The sequence below is a fragment of the Onychostoma macrolepis genome, chromosome 22, assembly GCF_012432095.1.
Source record: "Onychostoma macrolepis isolate SWU-2019 chromosome 22, ASM1243209v1, whole genome shotgun sequence".
Taxonomy (NCBI): Eukaryota; Metazoa; Chordata; class Actinopteri; order Cypriniformes; family Cyprinidae; genus Onychostoma; species Onychostoma macrolepis.
In genome coordinates, this window is record NC_081176.1 from 37,537,358 (window position 1) to 37,559,540 (window position 22,183).

At 34.3% G+C, this 22,183-nt stretch overlaps 1 protein-coding gene across 2 annotated transcripts; it reads right to left on the minus strand.

Moving 5' to 3' along the window:
- Positions 1–10,892: 10,892 nt before the first annotated feature.
- On the minus strand, positions 10,893–20,836 carry LOC131529965 (SLAM family member 5-like). Of its 2 annotated transcripts, none has more exons than XM_058759998.1 (4): positions 20,330–20,836; positions 13,837–14,169; positions 13,296–13,604; positions 10,893–11,573 (listed from the first exon to the last, which is right to left on the minus strand). In XM_058759998.1, the coding sequence occupies exons 2-4, from the start codon at positions 14,021–14,023 to the stop codon at positions 11,416–11,418; spliced, it is 654 nt and encodes a 217-aa protein (XP_058615981.1). In that variant the 5' UTR covers positions 14,024–14,169; positions 20,330–20,836; the 3' UTR covers positions 10,893–11,415. The 2 variants fall into 2 exon arrangements, with proteins under 2 accessions (XP_058615981.1, XP_058615980.1); XM_058759997.1 differs by having other exon boundaries at positions 10,893–11,576.
- Between the last annotated feature and the right edge of the window lie 1,347 nt (positions 20,837–22,183).

Sequence of the window (22,183 nt, forward strand, 5' to 3'; positions counted from 1 at the left end):
TTGACCCGCATGACCGGTTTTGTGCTCCAGTGTCAGGGTTTTGGACCCGTTTTCCTTGTTTTACCCCTGTCTGTGTTCCTGGTTTTCCTTTTATGGTCTTTTTTCCTGTTCTTGTTTAGTTCATTGATTAATTCCCTGCACCTGTGTTTTTGTAATTATCCTGTGTATATTCAGAGATGGGCACAATTACATCAAAAAGTATTTAGTTACAAATTACAAATACAAGCTCATCAAATGTATTTAATTAAAATGCAAAAATACTGGTGTGAGAAATGTATTTAATTAAAATACAAGTAATTTGTCATTTGAAAATACAAAAATACAATACATTTTTTCAAGCAATCAAGTGCAAGAGACTTTGCCATAGCATTTAGATACACACACATATAAGAGAAAGATAAACGATTTCTCCTCCTTGAACAACTTATAAACAGCGTATTTATAAACAACATACTCTTTAACCCTAACACTACACAATATATACAATATATTGATCCATATTTCTTCTCATTTCTGTTTACTTGAATACCATCAGCCATTTCTCCTTATTTTTTCATGTTTCTTTAATCCTTCCTTTATCATTTCTTTATAAGCATGTCAAAAATTAAACAGGCCTGCAAAACTGTATTGTCATTCTCAAGAGAATAGCTCAAGCTATTTCACTGTCAACAGTAAAGATTAACTCCTGAAAATGTTGATATTTAGCTGTTAAAGGGCTCTTGTTATTAGCGACACCGGTGACCGTTAAGTGAGCTGTGGTCAGTAACTCATTGCTCATGCTCTTGCACATACTCCATAGTAATGCCAGCAAGCAACGGCCAGTAAGATTCACCGACAACATATCGACAGATGAGGTTCATTAAAATAACACTGCAATGACGGTTTCCCTTGGATTTTCCCAGCAAAACCGCCCTGAGTTATTCACATAATAATTAGTCTACAGGCTTTCATTTTTTAAATTTTCGTTACATGCTGTTCAGACATTCCCTGCTAAAAAAAACAAAATAATAGAAGCCCATTAGAAACCATTAGCTTTTTCCAGTAAAACCATTACAAAATTCCTTTTTGTAGTGTGTTTTGGGCATTTTTCCAATAGAATTTAACATCCCACCAATAGAATCCATCACATACCAGTAGACACCATATTTTCCATTAAAACCAATACAATTCCCATTATAACCATTAAAACCATTACATTTTCTATTGTGTTTTGGGCAGGGTTCTATTGTTTTTTTCAGCAGGGTTAGCAATGATATTTATTTTAATTTAATTGTTTTGCCGTTTTGTCTTGCCCGCGGAAGCATGGCAGCGGGCTTTGTCATGAACGCACTTTATTCCACTAAACTTTTATTCCTTCTTGTTTATTTGAGTAGATAATTGATCAACAACAAAAACAAAAATAAATATTGAAATTAAGATACAAATCGTACAAAATGAAATTCATAAAAAAAAAAAAAAGGGATTCCACAAAAAAAAAAAAAAAAGTAAGAATATGAAGTGGTCACAAATTATGTCTGACCCACATCCTATCTTCTGGCGTCCTGCCTTCTGATTTACCACGCCCTTATGACGTTTACAGTTTCCTTTCTTAATTAACAAATTGAACTAAAAACACAAACAAATAATATTTAAACATGAATCATTTAAAATAAAAACACTTTATTTAATGGCTACAACTTTAATACTTGAAAAATTTCAGTTTGTCTATAAACAAGTAGCTAACTTTTGCCAAGTAAGCTACACTTGTCAAGTAAAGTTCTAGAGCAACATTTTCTTCTGTCCTGTAATTACATTCAGTGAGCAATATCTGATAGTATATATTTTAATATAGCCTATACTTTACTACCAGTTTGCACTGAGCACCAAAACAGCTTCTTTCATTTTATTCCAGTTGGAACCATGGATGAATTAAAGGTTTATTTCACCCAAAAATGGAAATTCTGTCATTAATTACTCACCATTATGTAATTTCACACCTAAGAACTTTCTGATGAAATCCGAGAGCTTTCCCTTCATAGGCACCAAGCAACTTACACATTCCCAGCACAGAACGGTAGGAAAGACATTGTTAAAGTACTCCATGTGACTTCAGTGGTTTAACTCCATTTTATTAAGCAACGTGAGTGCTTTGTTTGCACAATAAAACATTATTTACAACTTTATTTATGAAAATATTGATCTGCATTGTGTTCACAAAAGTATTAAAACGCATTTGTGTTGTGTTCATGCCAGACTCGCGTCATCACAACACACATGAGTGAGTGTTCACAACACATGTGTTTGAATAATATTTTTGGAAATAAAGTGGTAAATTATGTTTTTTTGTGCAAAAAAAAGCACTCATGTACTTAATAAAATTGATTACTTAATGATATACTTAATGACATGGATTACTTAATGGCGTCTTTCCTACAGTTCTGGACCTTGAATGTGTAAGTTGCATGACTGTAGAATGATAGAAAGCTCTCGGATTTCGTCAACAATATCTTAAATTATGTTCCAAAGATAAACAAAGGTCTTACAGGATTGGAATGACACAAGGGTGAGTATTAACAACAGATTTTTTTTTTTTTTTAGGGTGAACTAACCCAGATCCAAGAGGACATGATTCACTTGCATCTAGCCAAAAACTAGGATATAGTTGGCAGTACTAACACAGGTGAAGAAAGAGCTTAATTGCCATGTATGTTTACTCATAAGGAATTTGTTATGGTGACAGAGGCTTCCACAGCACAAACAGACAAACAGAATGACAGTGACAAGACAAGACAAAGATAATAAAAATAGAATAAGTAAATAGGAAATAATAATGTATCATTTTTGAAAGACCACAATATACAAAATAAAAATTATATGGTATGTGTGTGTACAGGTGTGTTATGTACAAATGCAAGGAAATGTAAATAAGAAGCTTGGTGTGTTAAATAAATGCATGTATAAATAGTTTGTGTGTGTGTGTGTGTGTGTGTGTGTTTCTATTCAGGTGGGGACTTAAACCTGAATACACACAGACTCATGGGGACTCGTGTCACGGTGGGGACCTAAATTGAGGTCTCTACGGGTAAACAAGCTAATAAATCACACAGAATGAAGTTTTTTGAAAATCTAAAAATGCAGAAAGTTTCCTGTAAGGGGTAGGTTTAGGTGTAGGGTTGGTGTAGGGCGATAGAATATACGGTCCGTACAGCAGAAAAAGCATTATGCCTATGGAGAGTCCCCACAAGGATAGCTAACTGGCTAAATTTGGAAAAGGCGATGTTTCTTGTACCCTTAGAACTGTATAACCCATAACAATGTGCTGATCTGTTTTAATCTGTTGGATCATTCAAAAAATTTGATTCCTAATGAATTGTGACTTGTAATGTGGAAGCAAATAAAGTATATAAAATGTGTTTGTGTGTGTGTGTGTGTTTGAAGAAATATATTGTATTATCTGAGAAAGAACTAGGCCTACTTGATTATGTATTTTGAGTATTTCAAATACAAAATACTGTCTCTCAAAGTATTTAATTACACATTAATTTTTTTTTTTTTTTTTTTTGTCTAGCAAAATACAGATGTCAAAATACGTTTAATTGAAATACTGCCCATCTCTGTGTATATTAATTCCTGTCTGTTCAGTTCTACTTTGTCTGGTCAACTTGTTACTCGTTACTTTGTCACCAAGTTCGTGAGTTCGGAATCTGTTCTATGCTGGATTTTCCCCTGCGTGTTGTCATTAAAGACTAGGCTATTTGAGTTATTTCCTGCCTCCTGCGTTCTCCCTGCTTCCACGTTACGTGACATCCAGGGTAACAGAAAAACATAAACAATAAAAATATTTGAGTAGCCTATATTAGTCAAATAAAACATGAAAATTAATGATGGAAATAATAGTAACAACAAAGATGCATGTGGACAAAAGATAAACGGAAACGAAACCATAAAAATACTTACCACTTAGACGCCACAGGCACAAACAGAATAATATAAGCATGTCAAATATTTCTGTTTTGCTGAACGGTTTCAAATAAAAACAGTTCCTAATCTTGAAAATGCGAACACAAAATAAATGTTATAATAAATATTTTAACGTGAAAAGTGATAGAAGAGCTGAAGATAGTGCTGCTGATCTGAAGCGGTTTACTGTAACTCTAGCGTGATTAAACTCCTCTAGATGACACCTCCCTCCACAGAGTGTATAGGCCGACTGTCACTAATGTTTTTCACATACAAAAGAACTATTTTAGTAACCTAATTACTTTAACTAAGTAATTACTAAAACCGTGTCTACCGTGCTGCAACAAATTACCCTTACCAAAAAGTAGTATACTTCAAGTTTATTTTATTGAGTATGCTAAAGTAAAGTTCAAGTATATTTTAAGTATACTTTATGTAAGTATACAAATATCAGTGTACTAGTAGTATACTATTTGCCCACTTTCTAAATGTATACTTTAAGTATAACAGTAGCCTACTAAACTTTGAGTACACAACTAGTTTACATCAATGCTTTAAGCTTGTACTGCAACTATACTAAAAGTGAATTTACAGGTATACTGATAGTTTACTAATTAAATACTTGTAGTAGCATTTTTAGTACACTTTGAAGTATAGTCTCAGTAAACTACTAGTTTATTAGTTTTATACTACAAGTATACTCGTAAGTTTTCCAGGGGTGCTGAGGGTGCTGCAGCACCCCCTGTTTTTTTTTCTGTGGGCAACTGTTTAATTGTTGGGAATATATATAAAAAAAATAAATAAATCGCAGTGTCTATTTAAGTGCAAATAGCCATGTTGTTGGCAGAGGCTATTTACACTAACTCCACCCACAACATGATTGGGATAGTCAAATTTGCAAAAGACGGTCGATAACTGTCAGATTCAGTGGCGCAGATGGTAAAATGTGTTGCACTTCTTTTGACACGATCGACCGGGGTTTAAATCTGCCTTTTGGCGAACTTTTTTCTCCCTTTTTAAATTCCAAATCACATCAGAAAAGCATTTATTTTTTAATAAAAATAAAGGAAATAATCAAAAAGTTGAACGTAAAGTATCGAGTAGGGTTAGGGTAGGTGCAGGGAGGGCTTTTGTCCCAATAAGGTGGCATCCATTTAATAATTTGAAATAAAATAAAAAAATTACACTCAATAAGTTATTGTATACTATTTTATAATGTCCCTTACAGAAAAACCACATAAATTTAACATGTTTTCCACATGTGATCACATGTTTTCCACATGTGGTCACATGTGTCCATATATTTTCCACATGTTATCACATGTCCATACATTTTTTTTTCACATGTGATCACATGTGTCCATATATTTTCCACATGTGACCACTTGTGTACATATATTTTTCACATGTGATCACATGAAGACAACATGTCACCACATGTTGCAACATAAGAGCACATGTGACACATGTGGATCACATGTGGAAAATGTTTCCTTGTGTTATAATAGGTTATCACATGTGGAAAATGTTTCCATGTGTTAAAATAGGTTTTCACATGTGGATCATATGTTAGCTACATGTAACAAATACTGTGCATTTTCAGCTTCACACTGTATGTTGACTTTTAATTTGTTCCTATTCCTGCTTCCCATTGTAGTCCCTTGTAGCTTTCTTTATTTGTTGTAATGTAGGCTACTGTAGTTGCAAAGTTACTTTGGCTATATAAGCTAGTTAGTAAAATAAAAGTTAAATAAAATAAAGTTCATACTACTGATATATGATTTATCAATTATACGTTACATACCACTTATGATTAATATGTGCTCATTTGATACACCTTGTTATTAGCTTGTACCTGTAATTGTTGATCATCAGGTAGCATAATAACTAATACATACACACACACACACACACACACGATATATTTATATATATTATAATATGTATTATATATGCTTCACCTAATTTTTTTATTGAGGAACAACATTACAAAACAATTTTAATAAAATTAATATTATTAACATTACAATAATATCATTAATAAATTCTTCTTCTTCTTAATATTATTAATAATAATAATAAATCACAAGACGCAAAACATAGATACATAATATTTTACAATAGATGTACCTTTAACATTTTTCACAACCCCTAAAAAATATAAATATTTATAAATATAAATAAATAAAAATAAATAAAATAAATAAAAATAAATAAATAAAATAAAAAGCTCATTACAGAAAGGATTTTGAATTTGCGAGCATGGTGATGACGTTATTTCCTCTCATCCAACGGCTGCTGCTGACAGCCACAATGATGCCGGGGAAGAAATGATCGGAAATAAAACATCCATTCGAGACGGTGTATTTAAAATGGTAAATATTTGGTCGACATCATATTCATAATGCCAAATAGTCTTTAATAACGCTTATTCCATTTTGAAATTTTGACTGAAGAAGTGGGAGTTCTGCGCGTGCTCATCATTCGAACTATAACGGTCATCTACCACTGTATGCTGAGGAAAAGGTAAGCAAAAATGTCTTTAATTAGTAGTGTTTACACATTTAATGTTGAATTTCAGTTTTATAGCTGAAATGGGTTATATTTTAAAACATTTCATAGTTTTCTGCATCAAACGTTTGAACTTAGCGTCCTGTTTGCCAATTGTATGTGCGGTCATTTCGACTGGAAATAAGCTGGTTAAGCGCGGTCACAGTCACCGTTGGTCGGCGACTTTTCACGCGAATGTCCCACTTTGACCGTGGGAGAAATCAGTTTGGGACAGAGAGTAAAACCTTTGCACTGCAAGAGGTAGCTGCCACTCCATCAGCCACCACTGTCCGTTACCGTTGAATGAATGAATGAATCAGCTGTTTGATTACTCGCTCGCCACATGCTGGCCGTTTTACACTATTTAATGTATAATTTCCTGTTTCAACGATTTGATGTAGCTGTTTTCAAAACGTTGTATTTAAGACAATGTTTAAGTATTATGCAATTATAACTATGTGAGTAAACTCAGCAAGTATAGATCACCTGCATAAATTCATCAGGCCTCTGTAACTATTTTAACACTTTAAATGTCACATATATACATATTGTCAAATCTAGCCTAGTCAATGCAATAATGCTACATTAATTTACCAGGTTATTCATTCATTTAACTTACAGTTTTTCTTTTAGGCTCTTGCTCGCTCAAGTCGTAGAGACATGGCTACATAAATAATTAGCAACTAATTGTTTTGAAGCAATATTGACAAGATCGTTTAAAAGATGAAATGACCCACTGTGGAAATACAGTCAGTACTTTGTTCTTGATGTCTTTCTATTTACTTTTAGGGATAAGCATTTCAACACAGCCACATCACCAAATGGTAAAGACTTTTTCAAAATTACACATTCTGTCACTGAAAGTAGTACACTTGGTTTTTGTTTTTGCTATTTGATATTTTGTCTTTTGCTATTTTTCTATTCTGGTTGCATTAAAGATGTGAACACGTTATTTGTGATTGGAATATTTCTGATTGGAATATTTAAAATCATGTTTGTTGAGGTAACTTCACTGTCAACAGTATACTCTTCAGTTTTTTTTGTTTTATAGGCATTACACACTGTCCTTCCTGTGTGTTTGGCTTTTTCAGAACCTGCACGGTGAGTCTCCTTGATTAACTGACAGGACAACTCTGTGTATTTCATCAAAATACCAAAGTGTTTTTACTCATACTGCTGTTTAGTCAGTTCATCAACATTTGATTGGTTTTTCTACATCTGTGTTACTATATCTGTGTTGTTTTGTTCAAACTAATTTGCCATTTATTTGAAAGGGACAGCTCACCCAAAAACTTAAATTCAGTCACATGCGACTCATGGCTCCTAGAAGATTTTGCACATACTTTATGTTCTGAGGTGAATATATCTGTTGTTTTCTGCCCATCAGAACAACAAATCAAGTTCTTGCATTATTTTGGTCTGGAGATCTTCACCTCATGAAAGACAATACATGAGTAATACTTTTGAGTTTTCTGAGAGTCATGTTTTGTAGTGTTTCATCTTTCATCTTCATCTTTCCTTGGTGAGCTGAAGTGAAATGTTGAGCAAATATATTCTCACAAACGCAGTCCTCCACAACAGGCCAACAGAATTTTTCAAATAAAAATTTGTTTGATTTTTCACCATTTCTTAATTTCCCCTTTTGTGGTATCAAAAAGAAAGGCCATATGGCATAAGAGTAAATAATGACTGAATTTTCAATTTTGGGTGACCTTTAGCTTGGCATCAGTCTTTGTGAGATTATTTGTCAAAAACCTTTTTAAATTAAAAAATAATAATAAAATAAATTATGGTTAAAAAAATAATTAAATTGAACACTACTATTTTTGGACACCATGGATTTGTTTGTGATTTGTATCTCTCTTTCATTCATTCATTTAGGACAAGTCTGATGAGTGGAGATGTTGCTGTGGCCCTCTTTACAGACGATACAAATTTCATTACCAACCTGTGAAAATCTCATGTCATTATGGAAATATGACTCAAGTTGTTATAGCTCTAAATACAACACAGTTACAAAAGAGATGAATAAATATTGTGTTAATTGTACTTAATAGTGCCTCTCGGTGTACTTTCAGGTTCTATGAACTTCATGCCATGGGAACTGTGATTGAGTAACTTTTATTTATTTATTTATGAACAAATCTGAAATGGCACATTCCCAGTTATTATAGAGATAGTTCCTCAAAATGAAAATTCTGTAATTAATTACTCACCCTCATGTCGTTCAAAACCCATAAGATCTTCATTCATCTTTGGAACACAAAATAAGATATTTTTGATGAAATCCGAGAGCTTTCTGACCCTGCATAGATAGCAATGCAACTGAAATGTTTAAAAATATCTCAATTTGTGTTCCGAAGAAGAACGAAGATCTTACTAAGATCTATTTGGAACAACATGAGGGTGAGTAATTAATGACAGAATTTTCATTTTGGACAAACTATCCCTTTAAGATTTATATAAATGCTTTAGACTGTAGTTATTCTTTTTAAATTCTTCATAATATGAATAGTGTATAAGGATTGCTTAATAAAACGTAATGGAATTTTACTATACAATTGAGGTCTTAAACAGAATAAAATATTTTTGAGTGTATATTGTGCATGAGTTAAATATTGATTAGAGTTTTTAAAGTCATTTCACAATGACATTGCAACACAAGCAGGTTTATAATATACGCTTCACATGGGATTCACAAGTTTCACATGGGAATTTACATGTATTTCACATGTTATCTCATGGGTTTCACATGGGAAAATATATGTGTTTCACATGTGATCACATATGTTTCACATGGGAATTTACATGTATTTTACATGTGATCCCATGGGTTTCACATAAGTACCATGGGTTTCACATGGGAATATATGTGTGTTTCACATGGGAATATACCATGGGTTTCACATGGGAATTTACATGTATTTTACATGTGATCTCATGGGTTTCACATGGGATTCACATGTGATCCCATGGGTTTCACATAGGAAAGTACCATGGGTTTCACATGGCAATATGCGTGTGTTCCACATGGGAATACACGTGTTTCACATGTGATCTCATGGGTTTCACATGGGTTTCACATGGGATTCACATGGAAATTCACATGAAAGTGTTCCAAAAACACACATTTCCCATGTGCAAAGCACACACTTCACATGTGATTTTCACATGTTTTCACAAGTGAAATTTCACATGTGCAGAATCACATGTATATGTGGCCACATGTGACCACATGTGTTTTTGCACATGTGAAATTCATGTGTTTTTTCTGTAAGGGGTATTACAATGCAGAGGTGCAGATAATTGCCACTATTTGTAATAAGTAATGTTTTTCTCTAATAATGTTTTTCGCCACAATTAATCATACCCTTTATTCAACATTTTCAATAAGTAATTAGCAGGATCCTGCTATTTTAACATAGAATATATAGCATTTAAAGCTATTTGCACTGTGTAAATAGCATATCACTAAAGAATACTGCTATTTTCACTTAGTGTAAATAGCCTCTATCGCAGCTGAAAAAAGACAATGAATTGGATTCAGAATGATAATCAAAACGTAGATGGTTTCGATCAGCACCCTAAAGCTTGACAGTCATTATTCCATAACGTTACAGTTTTGATGCTGTTTTATGTCTGATGATCGTGTTAGATTACATGTGGAAGTACCTGTTGTTTAAGAAGAATTGCAACTAAGATTCCCATTCCTCTCAATTCTATATTTAACAGGTTGCTTCTAAGTGTTTATGCATATTTCATATGATGAAGTTGTCATATACTATGCTACTGACATGCAACTCTGAGTTAATGAGTTGTGCTCATGTGGTTTAGCATTATCGTCGCGCACCAAGAAGGTCCTCGGTTCACATAGACTACAGGAAAAATTTAAGAATGTATATTTTACCAACAGAAAGTAGAAAGTAGAAAAGAGAAAATTTTTTATGTTTTAACCACACCCCACTTTTCAAAGGTAGGTTTTGTGTAGGCTTAAAAATAAAAACCCATACACGGGGTTGCGCTGAACTTATTTGGGGGAAAAAACGTTTGAACCTGTAGGCCTATACAATACTGCTAACATCTCTCCTGCCATCATTTCTTTCATCATCCCACCTTTCGTGTAGAGTTATTGATAAATTTAGGACATGTCAACCCCTGAAACACTTTGAAATATTGATGCTTTTTTTTTTTTATTTCATAAGAAGGAAACGCCATCTTTAAAATGTGGGCTTGACCCAAAATAGCAATTAAAAATGTTTACCCACCTAAAATGAATATTCTAACAAATAATAGTTTGTCTATTTAAAGTAAAAGATTCCCACTTATTAAAGCTTGTCTGTTCACACTAAGAACATCACAGAATCGATATTAAGTCTGAGAAAACTTAAAAGGGAAAAAGAAACCAACATGACAAAACATTTAATAAAATACATTTACCTATACTAAAAAGCACACAAATTGAATTAGCTTAACATTAATCATGACTTACAACAAATGTTTTATTAATAGCATCACATTCTTCTGTGTTGTCTAAAAATAACAGTGAGTGATGAAATGGGGATAGTAATATCACTATTCTTTCATATTCTAGTAAACTAATAAAACATAAATGAGAGTCTTACAAGCCGAAACAATCTGTCAGCAAACAAGCTTTTAAAATAAAAGCTTCTTAAAGCTTTTATTCAGATAACATGTTTAGAGATAATTTTCTAACTGAAAGGAGTCTTGGGTCTGAAATCATTATTCAGTATTCAGAAAATCATTATTTCAGAATTTCAAAATTTGTATTATGAAAAGTGATATACACACACAACTGACATGAAAAAGAAAACTAAAAAAAAAAGAAGGAAAAAAAAAGTAAATTATATTCCTGTAACATAATGTCTATAGTCATTCAAGAACATCTCAACTTTCCCATGTATCTGATTAACCAGTGTCTGACGTTGATGTCTGCTCTCTTTTCTTCTGTTGAAGATTTCTGGATCTGATGTCATAAATCAGCATAGCAACTGTAACCACGACCACCAGAACAGAGAGAGCCAATCGGATCATAGCTTCAGTAGAACCACAGGGGGGGGTGAAGTCTTCTGAGAGAAGAAATATATATATAAAAAAACAGAAATATGATTCATTTACTTTGTAGAAGAAAAAAGGGCTGGACTGGTAATCGGGCATACCGGCCATTTTCCCGGTGGGCCGACGTACTGAAGTGGCCGACAGAATTTTTTTTTTTTTTGTCAAGGACCATCACGAGCAGCCAGTGACCCATTGGTTTGTCTCCTGTATTGACAGCGTAAACCACCCAATCACAATGCGCTATAGACGGAGCCTCCGCCTATATAAAAAACGCTTCACCCCAACTTCTTCCTCGTCGGCTTTTCCCATGTTTTCACAGCAGCTTTATCAAGAACAGGCTTGCTCTGCGGTGAGTGATGCGGCGTAAAGAGCCAGGAGGAGGAGGAGAGGAGAGCAGTTGAATCGGTAAAGTGCTTGATAGGGATGTGCGCGCGCCTTTAGTGCAGAATACGCAAACACTTTTTAATAAAACGTAAATTCGTCCACCGCGATTTTTTGGCCAAGTCATGTCAAGTGTGTTCATATAGGTTTCCATGGGCCAATGTGAATAAATCTAGATTTAAATTCGAAAAGACACGATATTGTCAAACCTGACGTTTTGTTTGTTATCCAAAACAGCTTCAATGATAGCCTACATATCTACACTACCAGTCAAAAGTTATTGAACAGTAAGATTTTCCAAAGAATTCTCTTCTTCCACCCATCCTGCATTTATTTTATCCAAAATACAGCAAAAGCAGTAATATTGTGAAATATTTTTACTATTTAAAATAACTGCTTTCTATTTGAATATATTTTAAAATGTAATTTATTCCTGTGATCAAAGATTAATTTTCAGCATCATTACTCCAGTCTTCAGAGACACATGATCCTTCAGAAATCATTCTAATATGCTGATTTGCTGCTCAATAAATATATATTTTTTAACATTAATGGATTCTTTGATGAATAGAAAGATCCAAAAATCAGCATTTATCTGAAATAAAAGCTTTTGTAACATTATACAATACACCATTCAAAAGATTGGAGTCAGTATAATTTTTGTTTTGTTTTTTTGGGAAAGAAATTATGGAAATTAATACTTTTATTTAGCAAGGATGCTTTAAATTGATCAAATATGATGATAAAGACATTAATGTTACAAAAGATTTCTATTTCAGATAAATGCTGTTCTTCTGAACTTTCTATTCATCAAAGAAACCTGAAAATATACATATACTCAGCTGTTTTCAACATAATAGTAATAATAATAATAATAATAGTAATAATAAATGTATTTTGAGCAGCAAATCAGAATATTTGAATGATTTCTGAACGATCATGTGACTGGAGTAATGATGCTGAAAATTCAGCTTTGATCACAGGAATGAATTACATTTTACAATATATTCAAATAGAAAACAGTTATTTTAAATAGTAAAAATATTTCACAATATTACTGTTTTTGCTGTATTTTGGATCAAAGAAATGCAGACTTGGTTAGCAGAAGAGACTTCTTTAAAAAAATAATAATAATGAAAAATCTTACCGTTCAAAAACTTTTGAATGGTAGTGTATATCATATGTATATCATTCATATATATATATATATATATATATATATATAGAGAGAGAGAGAGAGAGAGTGGTGGGCCACCAGGACCAAAAAATGCCCAGTCCAGCCCTGAAGAAAATGTAGTGCCGCTGACATAGGCTTGAATGTGTTTGACAGTATAGTGGCACTGAAGTACCTGAACATGGCTGACAGATCTCAGTGTTGTTGAGATGTCTCGTCTGGTTGCTGATGGGATTGTTCACCACACAGCTGTAGGAATCATCCAGACACTCCAGAGATAAAGAAACACTTCTGCTGAGATCAGACACACTGATGCTGGACAATGAACTGTTTCCTTTGTACCAGGAGAGAGTCACATGACCCACATTCACCACTGAACACAGAAACACACAACTGGACACTGATGACCCTGATGATGATGATGATGAAGATGAGGATGAATTTTGTGAAGTGTTACTGCTGATGACAGGAACAGGCAGATGAGCTGAGAAGACATGACAGGATAAATAATTCATTATAAAGTGTTGTGATATTTGTCAGTTCATTTATGCTTAAAACTGAACTAATGTAGCAGAAAAAGATGTTATAGAATGTTTATTCAAATATTTTATTAAAATGCAGAAATTAAACCGTATCAACATAGAATTATCTGTAATTATTCTCAATAACTTTGACAGTGAATTTTGTTAAAGATGAATATAAAATTATCTACTCACCATAGACCGTAAGATTGAATGTGTTGAGCGTTGTCCCTGTTTCAGTGCTGGTTATTTTATAAAGTCCAGAGTCTGTGGTTCTGGTGTTCATGATGCTCAGAGATCCAGTCTGATGATCCAGCTTCAGTCTGTCTCTGAGTCTCTCAGCAGCACTGTTATTATAAAACCTGCTCTTATTCTCCTTCATGTTGATTTTAGCTATGAGAATGTCTCCAAACCTCCACTGGATCGGATCATACTGCAGTATTTCAGTAACATCAGTCCTCAGAGTGACAGGATCTCCCTCCGTCACGGACTCTGGTGCTAACTTTACTGCATCAACACCAAACACACCTGATGAACAAATAGGAGTATTTACTCAAAATTTGGAGATTTACCAGATTTGGGGTTTTTGTCATTTTGAAACAATTTAAATTGTTTTCATTGCAAAACAACTCTTTAATTTCAATGTATAATCCAATAATGTGTAATAAATTAAAACATTTGATGTCATCAATAACATCATGAACAAAAATATTTGAGTTTACTGATAAGACATGAATGATGGAACAGAGTGGTTTGTATGTGGACAAATGATAACATACACAGAAATGAAGCCATAAAAATACTTACCATTCAGACTCCACAAGCTCAAGTAAAAGAATAGAATCATGTCATAGGCCATTTTATTTTTTATTTATTTTGTTATTTCGCTGAACGTTTCAAATAACAACAGCTACTAATTTTGTAAACGCTATATTTAAACAACAAAGCACAACATAAATGTCATAATAAAAATTGAACATTTCGTAATATAAAGCGTCAGAACAGCTGTAAGTGACAGACCTGCTGGTCAGTTTTGAAGTGGCTTAGTGGAGTTAAACTCTGCAATGTGAATAAACTCCTCCTAGTAGGGAAACCACTGATGACACAGCTTAACGCTCATTGGTCTAAACAATTGTGCTCTGTTCTCTTCTCAGTCTGGGTTGATTTAATTCCAACAAGTCTTTTTAATTATTATTATCATTACTTGCTACTATTTTCATAAAGTTTATGAACATTTATATATTTAAAAAAAAACAACATCTAAAAGTTAATTTTGATAGTGATACCAACTAAACAGCTGTTGTTTACAATATGTTTGCTTTCGAAAAAAAAAAAAAATGACTGTCACACACAAGTACTACCAGTGAATTAAATAAGGTCTTCGTTTCCTGTTTACACGTGTGGTCTTTGGGGTCAGTATGATTTACATACATTTAATGATACAAATAATATATCTTTTTTATGTTGTTGTTACTTCTCATCTATACATTAATGCTGTGTTTTGGGAGATATGAAGTACTTTTGTACTTGTTTACCACAAAATTCCTCAACTACACCATTAGCTTGCTTGTGAAATATCACATTTTTATGAAAAAAAATCACTTAAATGATTATCTAAATTTGATTTAAGTTGCTTCTGGATATTGATCTAGGTGTTAGGTGTAGAATTCTGCCATCTGCTGGTTAGAGAAATACTTGTAGAAAATAGAGTTTTTGAAAGAATAGTGTAATGACCATATATATCCAGCAGAGGTCCATAGAGATTTATTCATTTTTCTGGAAGTGGCCAACTGCTCCTCTCAAAACTTTTCTGATAAATATTTTGTAAATATATAATGAAACATTATAAAATACATTAAAAAAAACAATATTTTTCTCAAAGTTTAGAATTTTGTTGTTGTTGTTTGATGTATTTTGAAGTGCCTACTTTTGCAAAAATGCCACATAAATTTGCAGAAATGCCACACAAGTTGCCACTAAAACTTGATTGCAGGCACATATTTATTTCAATCTATAAAGTAAAATAAAAACAATTTTGACACCAAAAACAATTTTATTATAAAAATGTTGGGCGTGAATGGTGGGTGGATGTGTGCATATGTGTGTGTGTACGTACATGCTCGTTCCACATTGCATTTGTGCTCTAGTATCTCTTTGTTGCAGTTACACATTTGTGTGTGTGTGTGTGTGTGTGTGCATGTGAATGAGCATGCTTTTTCTACATTGCATTTGTACTCTAGTGCCAGGCCTTCATTTCTGTGTGGAAATTTTTCTCTCTTTTTTTGACAAATGAAAAAAAAAAAAAAAAAACATTCTATTTAAGATATTTTTCATTTGCATCATATTGACCCCAAAGACCACATTTTTTATGTGAATACAGATAGAAAATGATGAAAAGTCACAAAATCGTTAAAGAACACTTTTTCTGGAAATGTTTTGGAGGTATTTTCAGACACTTTTGGACACTTTCTTTATTTTATGTTGGAGTAATTTAGTATTTGTTTTGATTAACATTTATGATATACAGTGAGGAAAATAAGTATTTGAACACCCTGCTATTTTGCAAGTTCTCCCACTTAGAAATCATGGAGGGTCTGAAATTGTCATCGTAGGTGCATGTCCACTGTCAGAGACATAATCTAAAAAAAATCCAGAAATCACAATGTATGATTTTTAACTATTTATTTGTATGATACAGCTGCAAATAAGTATTTGAACACCTGTCTATCAGCTAGAATTCTGACCCTCAAAGACCTGTTAGTCTGCCTTTAAAATGTCCACCTCCACTCCATTTATTATCCTAAATTAGATGCACCTGTTTGAGGTCGTTAGCTGCATAAAGACACCTGTCCACCCCATACAATCAGTAAGAATCCAACTACTAACATGGCTAAGACCAAAGAGCTGTCCAAAGACACTAGAGACAAAATTGTACACCTCCACAAGGCTGGAAAGGGCTACGGGAAATTGCCAAGCAGCTTGGTGAAAAAGGTCCACTGTTGGAGCAATCATTAGAAAATGGAAGAAGCTAAACATGACTGTCAATCTCCTCGGACTGGGGCTCCATGCAAGATCTCACCTCGTGGGGTCTCAATGATCCTAAGAAAGGTGAGAAATCAGCCCAGAACTACACGGGAGGAGCTGGTCAATGACCTGAAAAGAGCTGGGACCACCGCTTCCAAGGTTACTGTTGGTAATACACTAAGACGTCATGGTTTGAAATCATGCATGGCACGGAAGGTTCCCCTGCTTAAACCAGCACATGTCCAGGCCCGACTTAAGTTTGCCAATGACCATTTGGATGATCCAGAGGAGTCATGGGAGAAAGTCATGTGGTCAGATGAGACCAAAATAGAACTTTTGGTCATAATTCCACTAAACGTGTTTGGAGGAAGAAGAATGATGAGTACCATCCAAGAACACCATCCCTACTGTGAAGCATGGGGTGGTAGCATCATCTTTGGGGTGTTTTTCTGCACATGGGACAGGCGACTGCACTGTATTAAGGAGAGGATGACCGGGGCCATGTATTGCGAGATTTTGGGGAACAACCTCCTTCCCTCAGTTAGAGCATTGAAGATGGGTCGAGGCTGGGTCTTCCAACATGACAATGACCCGAAGCACACAGCCAGGATAACCAAGGAGTGGCTCTGTAAGAAGCATATCAAGGTTCTGGCGTGGCCTAGCCAGTCTCAGACCTAAACCCAATAGAGAATCTTTGGAGGAGCTCAAACTCCGTGTTTCTCAGCGACAGGCCAGAAACCTGACTGATCTAGAGAAGATCTGTGTGGAGGTGGGCCAAAATCCCTCCTGCAGTGTGTGCAAACCTGGTGAAAAACTACAGGAAAGCGTTTGACCTCTGTAATTGCAAACAAAGGCTACTGTACCAAATATTAACATTGATTTTCTCAGGTGTTCAAATACTTATTTGCAGCTGTATCATACAAATAAATAGTTAAAAATCATACATTGTGATTTCTGGATTTTTTTTAGATTATGTCTCTCACAGTGGACATGCACCTACGATGACAATTTCAGACCCTCCATGATTTCTAAGTGGGAGAACTTGCAAAATAGCAGGGTGTTCAAATACTTATTTTCCCCACTGTAACCTTAACACTGAAAATGATAAACTTTTTGAATCTTTAGAGGAAAGAATTCTACTCTGGTCTCGTTAGCACCCAGGCATTTTACTGATTGGAGGGATTTTAATATTACCTTAAATGACTTGATAGATGGCCTCCAAAGCAGTCAGGTTCGTCCAATACTATTTTAAAGACTTTTATGCAGAAATATAATTTGATTGATACATGGAGGAAATGTATCCTAATCAGTGCTATACACTGTAAAAAAATGGAACGAGCCATCTACTTTGTTATGGTAACAATATTACTCATAATATTTTTGAGTAGTTTTTAAGGTTTGATGTTTTAATGGAATCTACCTGAATAAATCATGTACAATCTCCAATATTAATTAATATATAACACAATGAATTCAATAGTATTAGTGAAATGTGCTCATTTAAAATTGATTCTCAAAAGTCTGTGTTTTTGAGTGAGGCCTGTTTGTATTTGACTTTGAGTTATTCTATACATTTAAAAGACTGTTTACAGCTCAAGTAAGAAAATACTTGAGCAGTACTGGAAAGCTACTGCTCATTGAACAAGGCTTAATGCCTTCTAGGAGTAGTATCCATAACCATAAGCTCTACTCTTCTGCACAATGGTAATGATTGCGCTGCACAATGGAAACTTCAGTGTAACAGAAACTCTTTCAAATGTCAAACATAACTGAACATTAAACATTAATAGATGTTTCCCTTCACTCAAAAACACATAAAATAGCATTTAATTTCAAAATTGACTCTCCATATCCAGCCATATGCAAAGCATGCTGGGAACTAACAACCACCTCTAAAATAAAACAGCAAAATTGAGCTAATTCTCTTAAAATAAATAGGTTGCCTTCTTTCCTTACTTTTTTTTTGTTTAATCAGTTCCTCAATTTATCTTGGTTTTATAAGTAAAAGTCCTCAATATTTTCCATACAACACTGAATCACAATTTATTTAATGAAATATACTCAATATTTTTATCACCTTAATTTTTGTAATGAAAATTACAAGACCCATGATTTTTTTTTTTCTTTCCGTGGAGTAACAAAAATGGTACAAGGCAGTACCTGATTATGTTTCCTGTTTGACATGCGTGTGTAGAGAGGGGGTGAGTAGGAGAATGCTCACTTTCTGTTGACCGTTCTAGGCCGTTCTAAGTTGTTTTTAATCATGTAGTTGTTTGTTACGGCGTGTTAATAAATCAATAAAAAATAATGCAACGGATAGGAATGAGTCATGGATTTGTTTTCTTCTGCTTATAGCTCTCAGCTGCTATAGGTTGTCGCTATAGGCGGATTTAGAAAATATTTTTTAGGGTGGCATAGGGTCTACGAGGGGTGGCAACACCAAAGCAAGCCCCCATGCATAGTTTTTGGGGATTTATTGTCTGACGTGCACAGTTGTTCACAAATATTGCATTACCATTAAGTAATCATCTGTACTGTTTAAAATGAAAAATAAATAACATTTCAATATCCATCATGTCACCAAGTCAATACACAATATGAAAAACTTCAAGAGGTTATAAATGTTTCTGAGCTTGTATCATTAAAGACAACATTCTGTTATTACCAGAGGTGGGAATGTCTGTAATCATCCAGAACACACTATCAATAGTCTAGCAACACCCCAGCAACTGCAGAGCAAAAGCCTAGCAACCATCCAGAATATCCTAGCAACCAACTAGCAACACTTTAGCAAACATCTAGAACATCTAACTGACCAAACTATGTATGTTTCAAACTTTTCAATCTAGTTTACACACAATTCAAATACACAGATGACTTTCCTGCCCAGTGAACACTCATGAGATCAATAACACTTAACAAAAAACTCTTATTAGGATTCAGGAATTATTTTTGCAGCTCAATGTCTATTACAGTATACAACATAAATTAAATTACAGATAATAATAATAATTCAGCAATGAACTTTTGGGAACAGATCATTTTCATTTTACTACTGTAAAGTAATCTTGCAGTAGATGAAAAACACTAGAAAAGTTCAAATTCCAAAGAATTGTATATGAACTTGGTATGCGCCACATACAGTACAGTACGAAAAATAGATAAATAAATAAAAGTTAATTCAGCATCCTCTGTACATTTGGTCAAATTTCATTACAGTATACAGTACTACAGCAGTTTCCTGGTCTCCTGACACAAGACTAGCTATGTCTCTAGGCAGTCATTTCTCAGTTCTACAAACATGCAGTACACATAAAAAAGGGTTACAAATACAATTTGACAGTCACACGTTTGAAGGTGTACAACATGTGTACATATAGAAGAGTGAAGTTTCCATCATGTACTGGTACTGTAATTATACTGAATGTGTAAGTGTATATTATTCGTGTATAACTCTCTCCTATCTCCGTTGTTAGGATGCAGATTCTGATTGGTGTCAGTTTTGCTGTCTAATGTTTAACTCACTCATTGTTAAACTTTTTGAGAAATGTGTCTTTGTTTTGAGAACTGAATTAATGGTTTGGGAAAATCAGTTATATTAAAATCAACTAAAATCAGTTATATTATGTTAACAATCGAGAAAACTGCAATACAAGATTCTTACCTAACTGCTATTAGTTTTCGTGATCGACGACATCTTATTGATTTCATGTTATTATTTCGTCCGATATGCCGAAAGGCCTGTATATCCATGATGAAAGTGGAGCGAGCGGTCGGAGAATCGATCACCAAACAATCACGGGATGAATCTCAGACATATCCGGAAGGGAATAGATTTCTCAGAGGACTTCTGAATAAACCAAGAAGCAGTATCTGATTCACGAACAAATGTAAAATCAGTTCGTTAGTGATTGGGCTGCACTCTGTGTTTTTGACTAAAAAAGAACAGGTTCATAAGAGTCATTTGATAATGAAGCCGACTACACTGGGCGCGCTGTGGCCGCGCTGCGTGCGCGTGCAACCATCGTGCACAGTTTAGTGAAAGACTTAGATCTTCCGATTTTGTAGCGTCATGTCATACTAATTTTGGGAAAATTAATGTTTCTCATCTAAGACATGAGGCAGAACGTATAGAATTGGAACGTATAAAATTAATTTCCTTTTACTGGGATTTGGCACAAAAGGAATATACTTTTAGTAGGTATTGGGAACTTCTGTTAGCTTTCTTTCTAAACTTAACATAATTTTGGAGGAGCAAGCTGTGTCTGAAATTACTTGTTTCTCCCGATAGACTTTTACCTGCGGAAAAAATACAATTAAGTGATTTACAGTGTAAATTGGATGAGATAAACGTAAAGCAGAAGGTGCATTTGTCTGGTCTAGTGGTTATGTAGCGCCCTCACCGCCTGATGAGGGAGATGTGAATAGTTAATAAAACACAGGACACGGATCTGCTGCTTCACCATCAGAGTCTCTGTATTTTCTGAGCAGCGCGCCCTCCCAAACAGGTGAACACTTCCCAGGGATCAAGCAATCAGTGAATCATTCAAAGCTGAGCAGGGAACATTAATCGTCACAGATAAGGCCCTATAAAGTGCATTAAAAAAAAAATTCATTCACTTGTTTTAAATTTTTTCTTAGTTTTACACATTTATTTATTAATTATTATTTTCCTTTTTTTCTTCTTCTTTGAATCACCACAGTTAGAACAGGGGGAACAAAATTCCCCATACTTCTTTAACCTTGAAAGACAGCGAGGTAAACATAACACAATTCACCACCTTAATGTTAATGGTATTGTTACTGATGACCCACAAGCTTTTTCTCTTTTTTGTTATAATTATTATGCCAATCTTTATAAATGTTCTGATTCTGCTACTTTTCTTCTTGACTCACTTAAAAATACTAATACAATGAGTGCTTTAGAGAAAAATCAAGATATAGTCTTAGAAGAATCAAACATCTTAAATGTAACAAATCACTTGGAAATGACGGCATTACAGCATAATTCTTTAAACAATTTTCAGATATTCTTGCATCTTTCCTTTTAAATATCTTGAATGAATGAATGAATGATGCATTTATATAGCGCTTTTATTGTGTATTGCTGTACACCCAAAGCGCTTTACAATCATATGGGGGGTGTCTCTCCTCAATCACCACCAGTGTGCAGCATCCACTTGGATGATGCGACGGCAGCCACAGGACAACGGCGCCAGTGCGCTCACCACACACCAGCTACAGGTGGAGAGGAGAGAGAGATAGAGCCAAACAAGTGCATGGAAAAGTGACAAGAACGAATTCAAATGCAAATAAAAAACACCTTGAACTCACAGGACCTCAAGCAAATCCTAACAGAGGAAGGCCTGCAGAGTGGCAGAAAGAGAGATAAAGAGGGGACACACAGTGACACAAGGTTAGTCAGTCAGATAAATCTCAATGGTAAATGGTAACAACATTTAGAACATACCTTAGGAAGAATTAGCTTGTTTTTGGGCCCTCTTTGGCCCAGCCATCT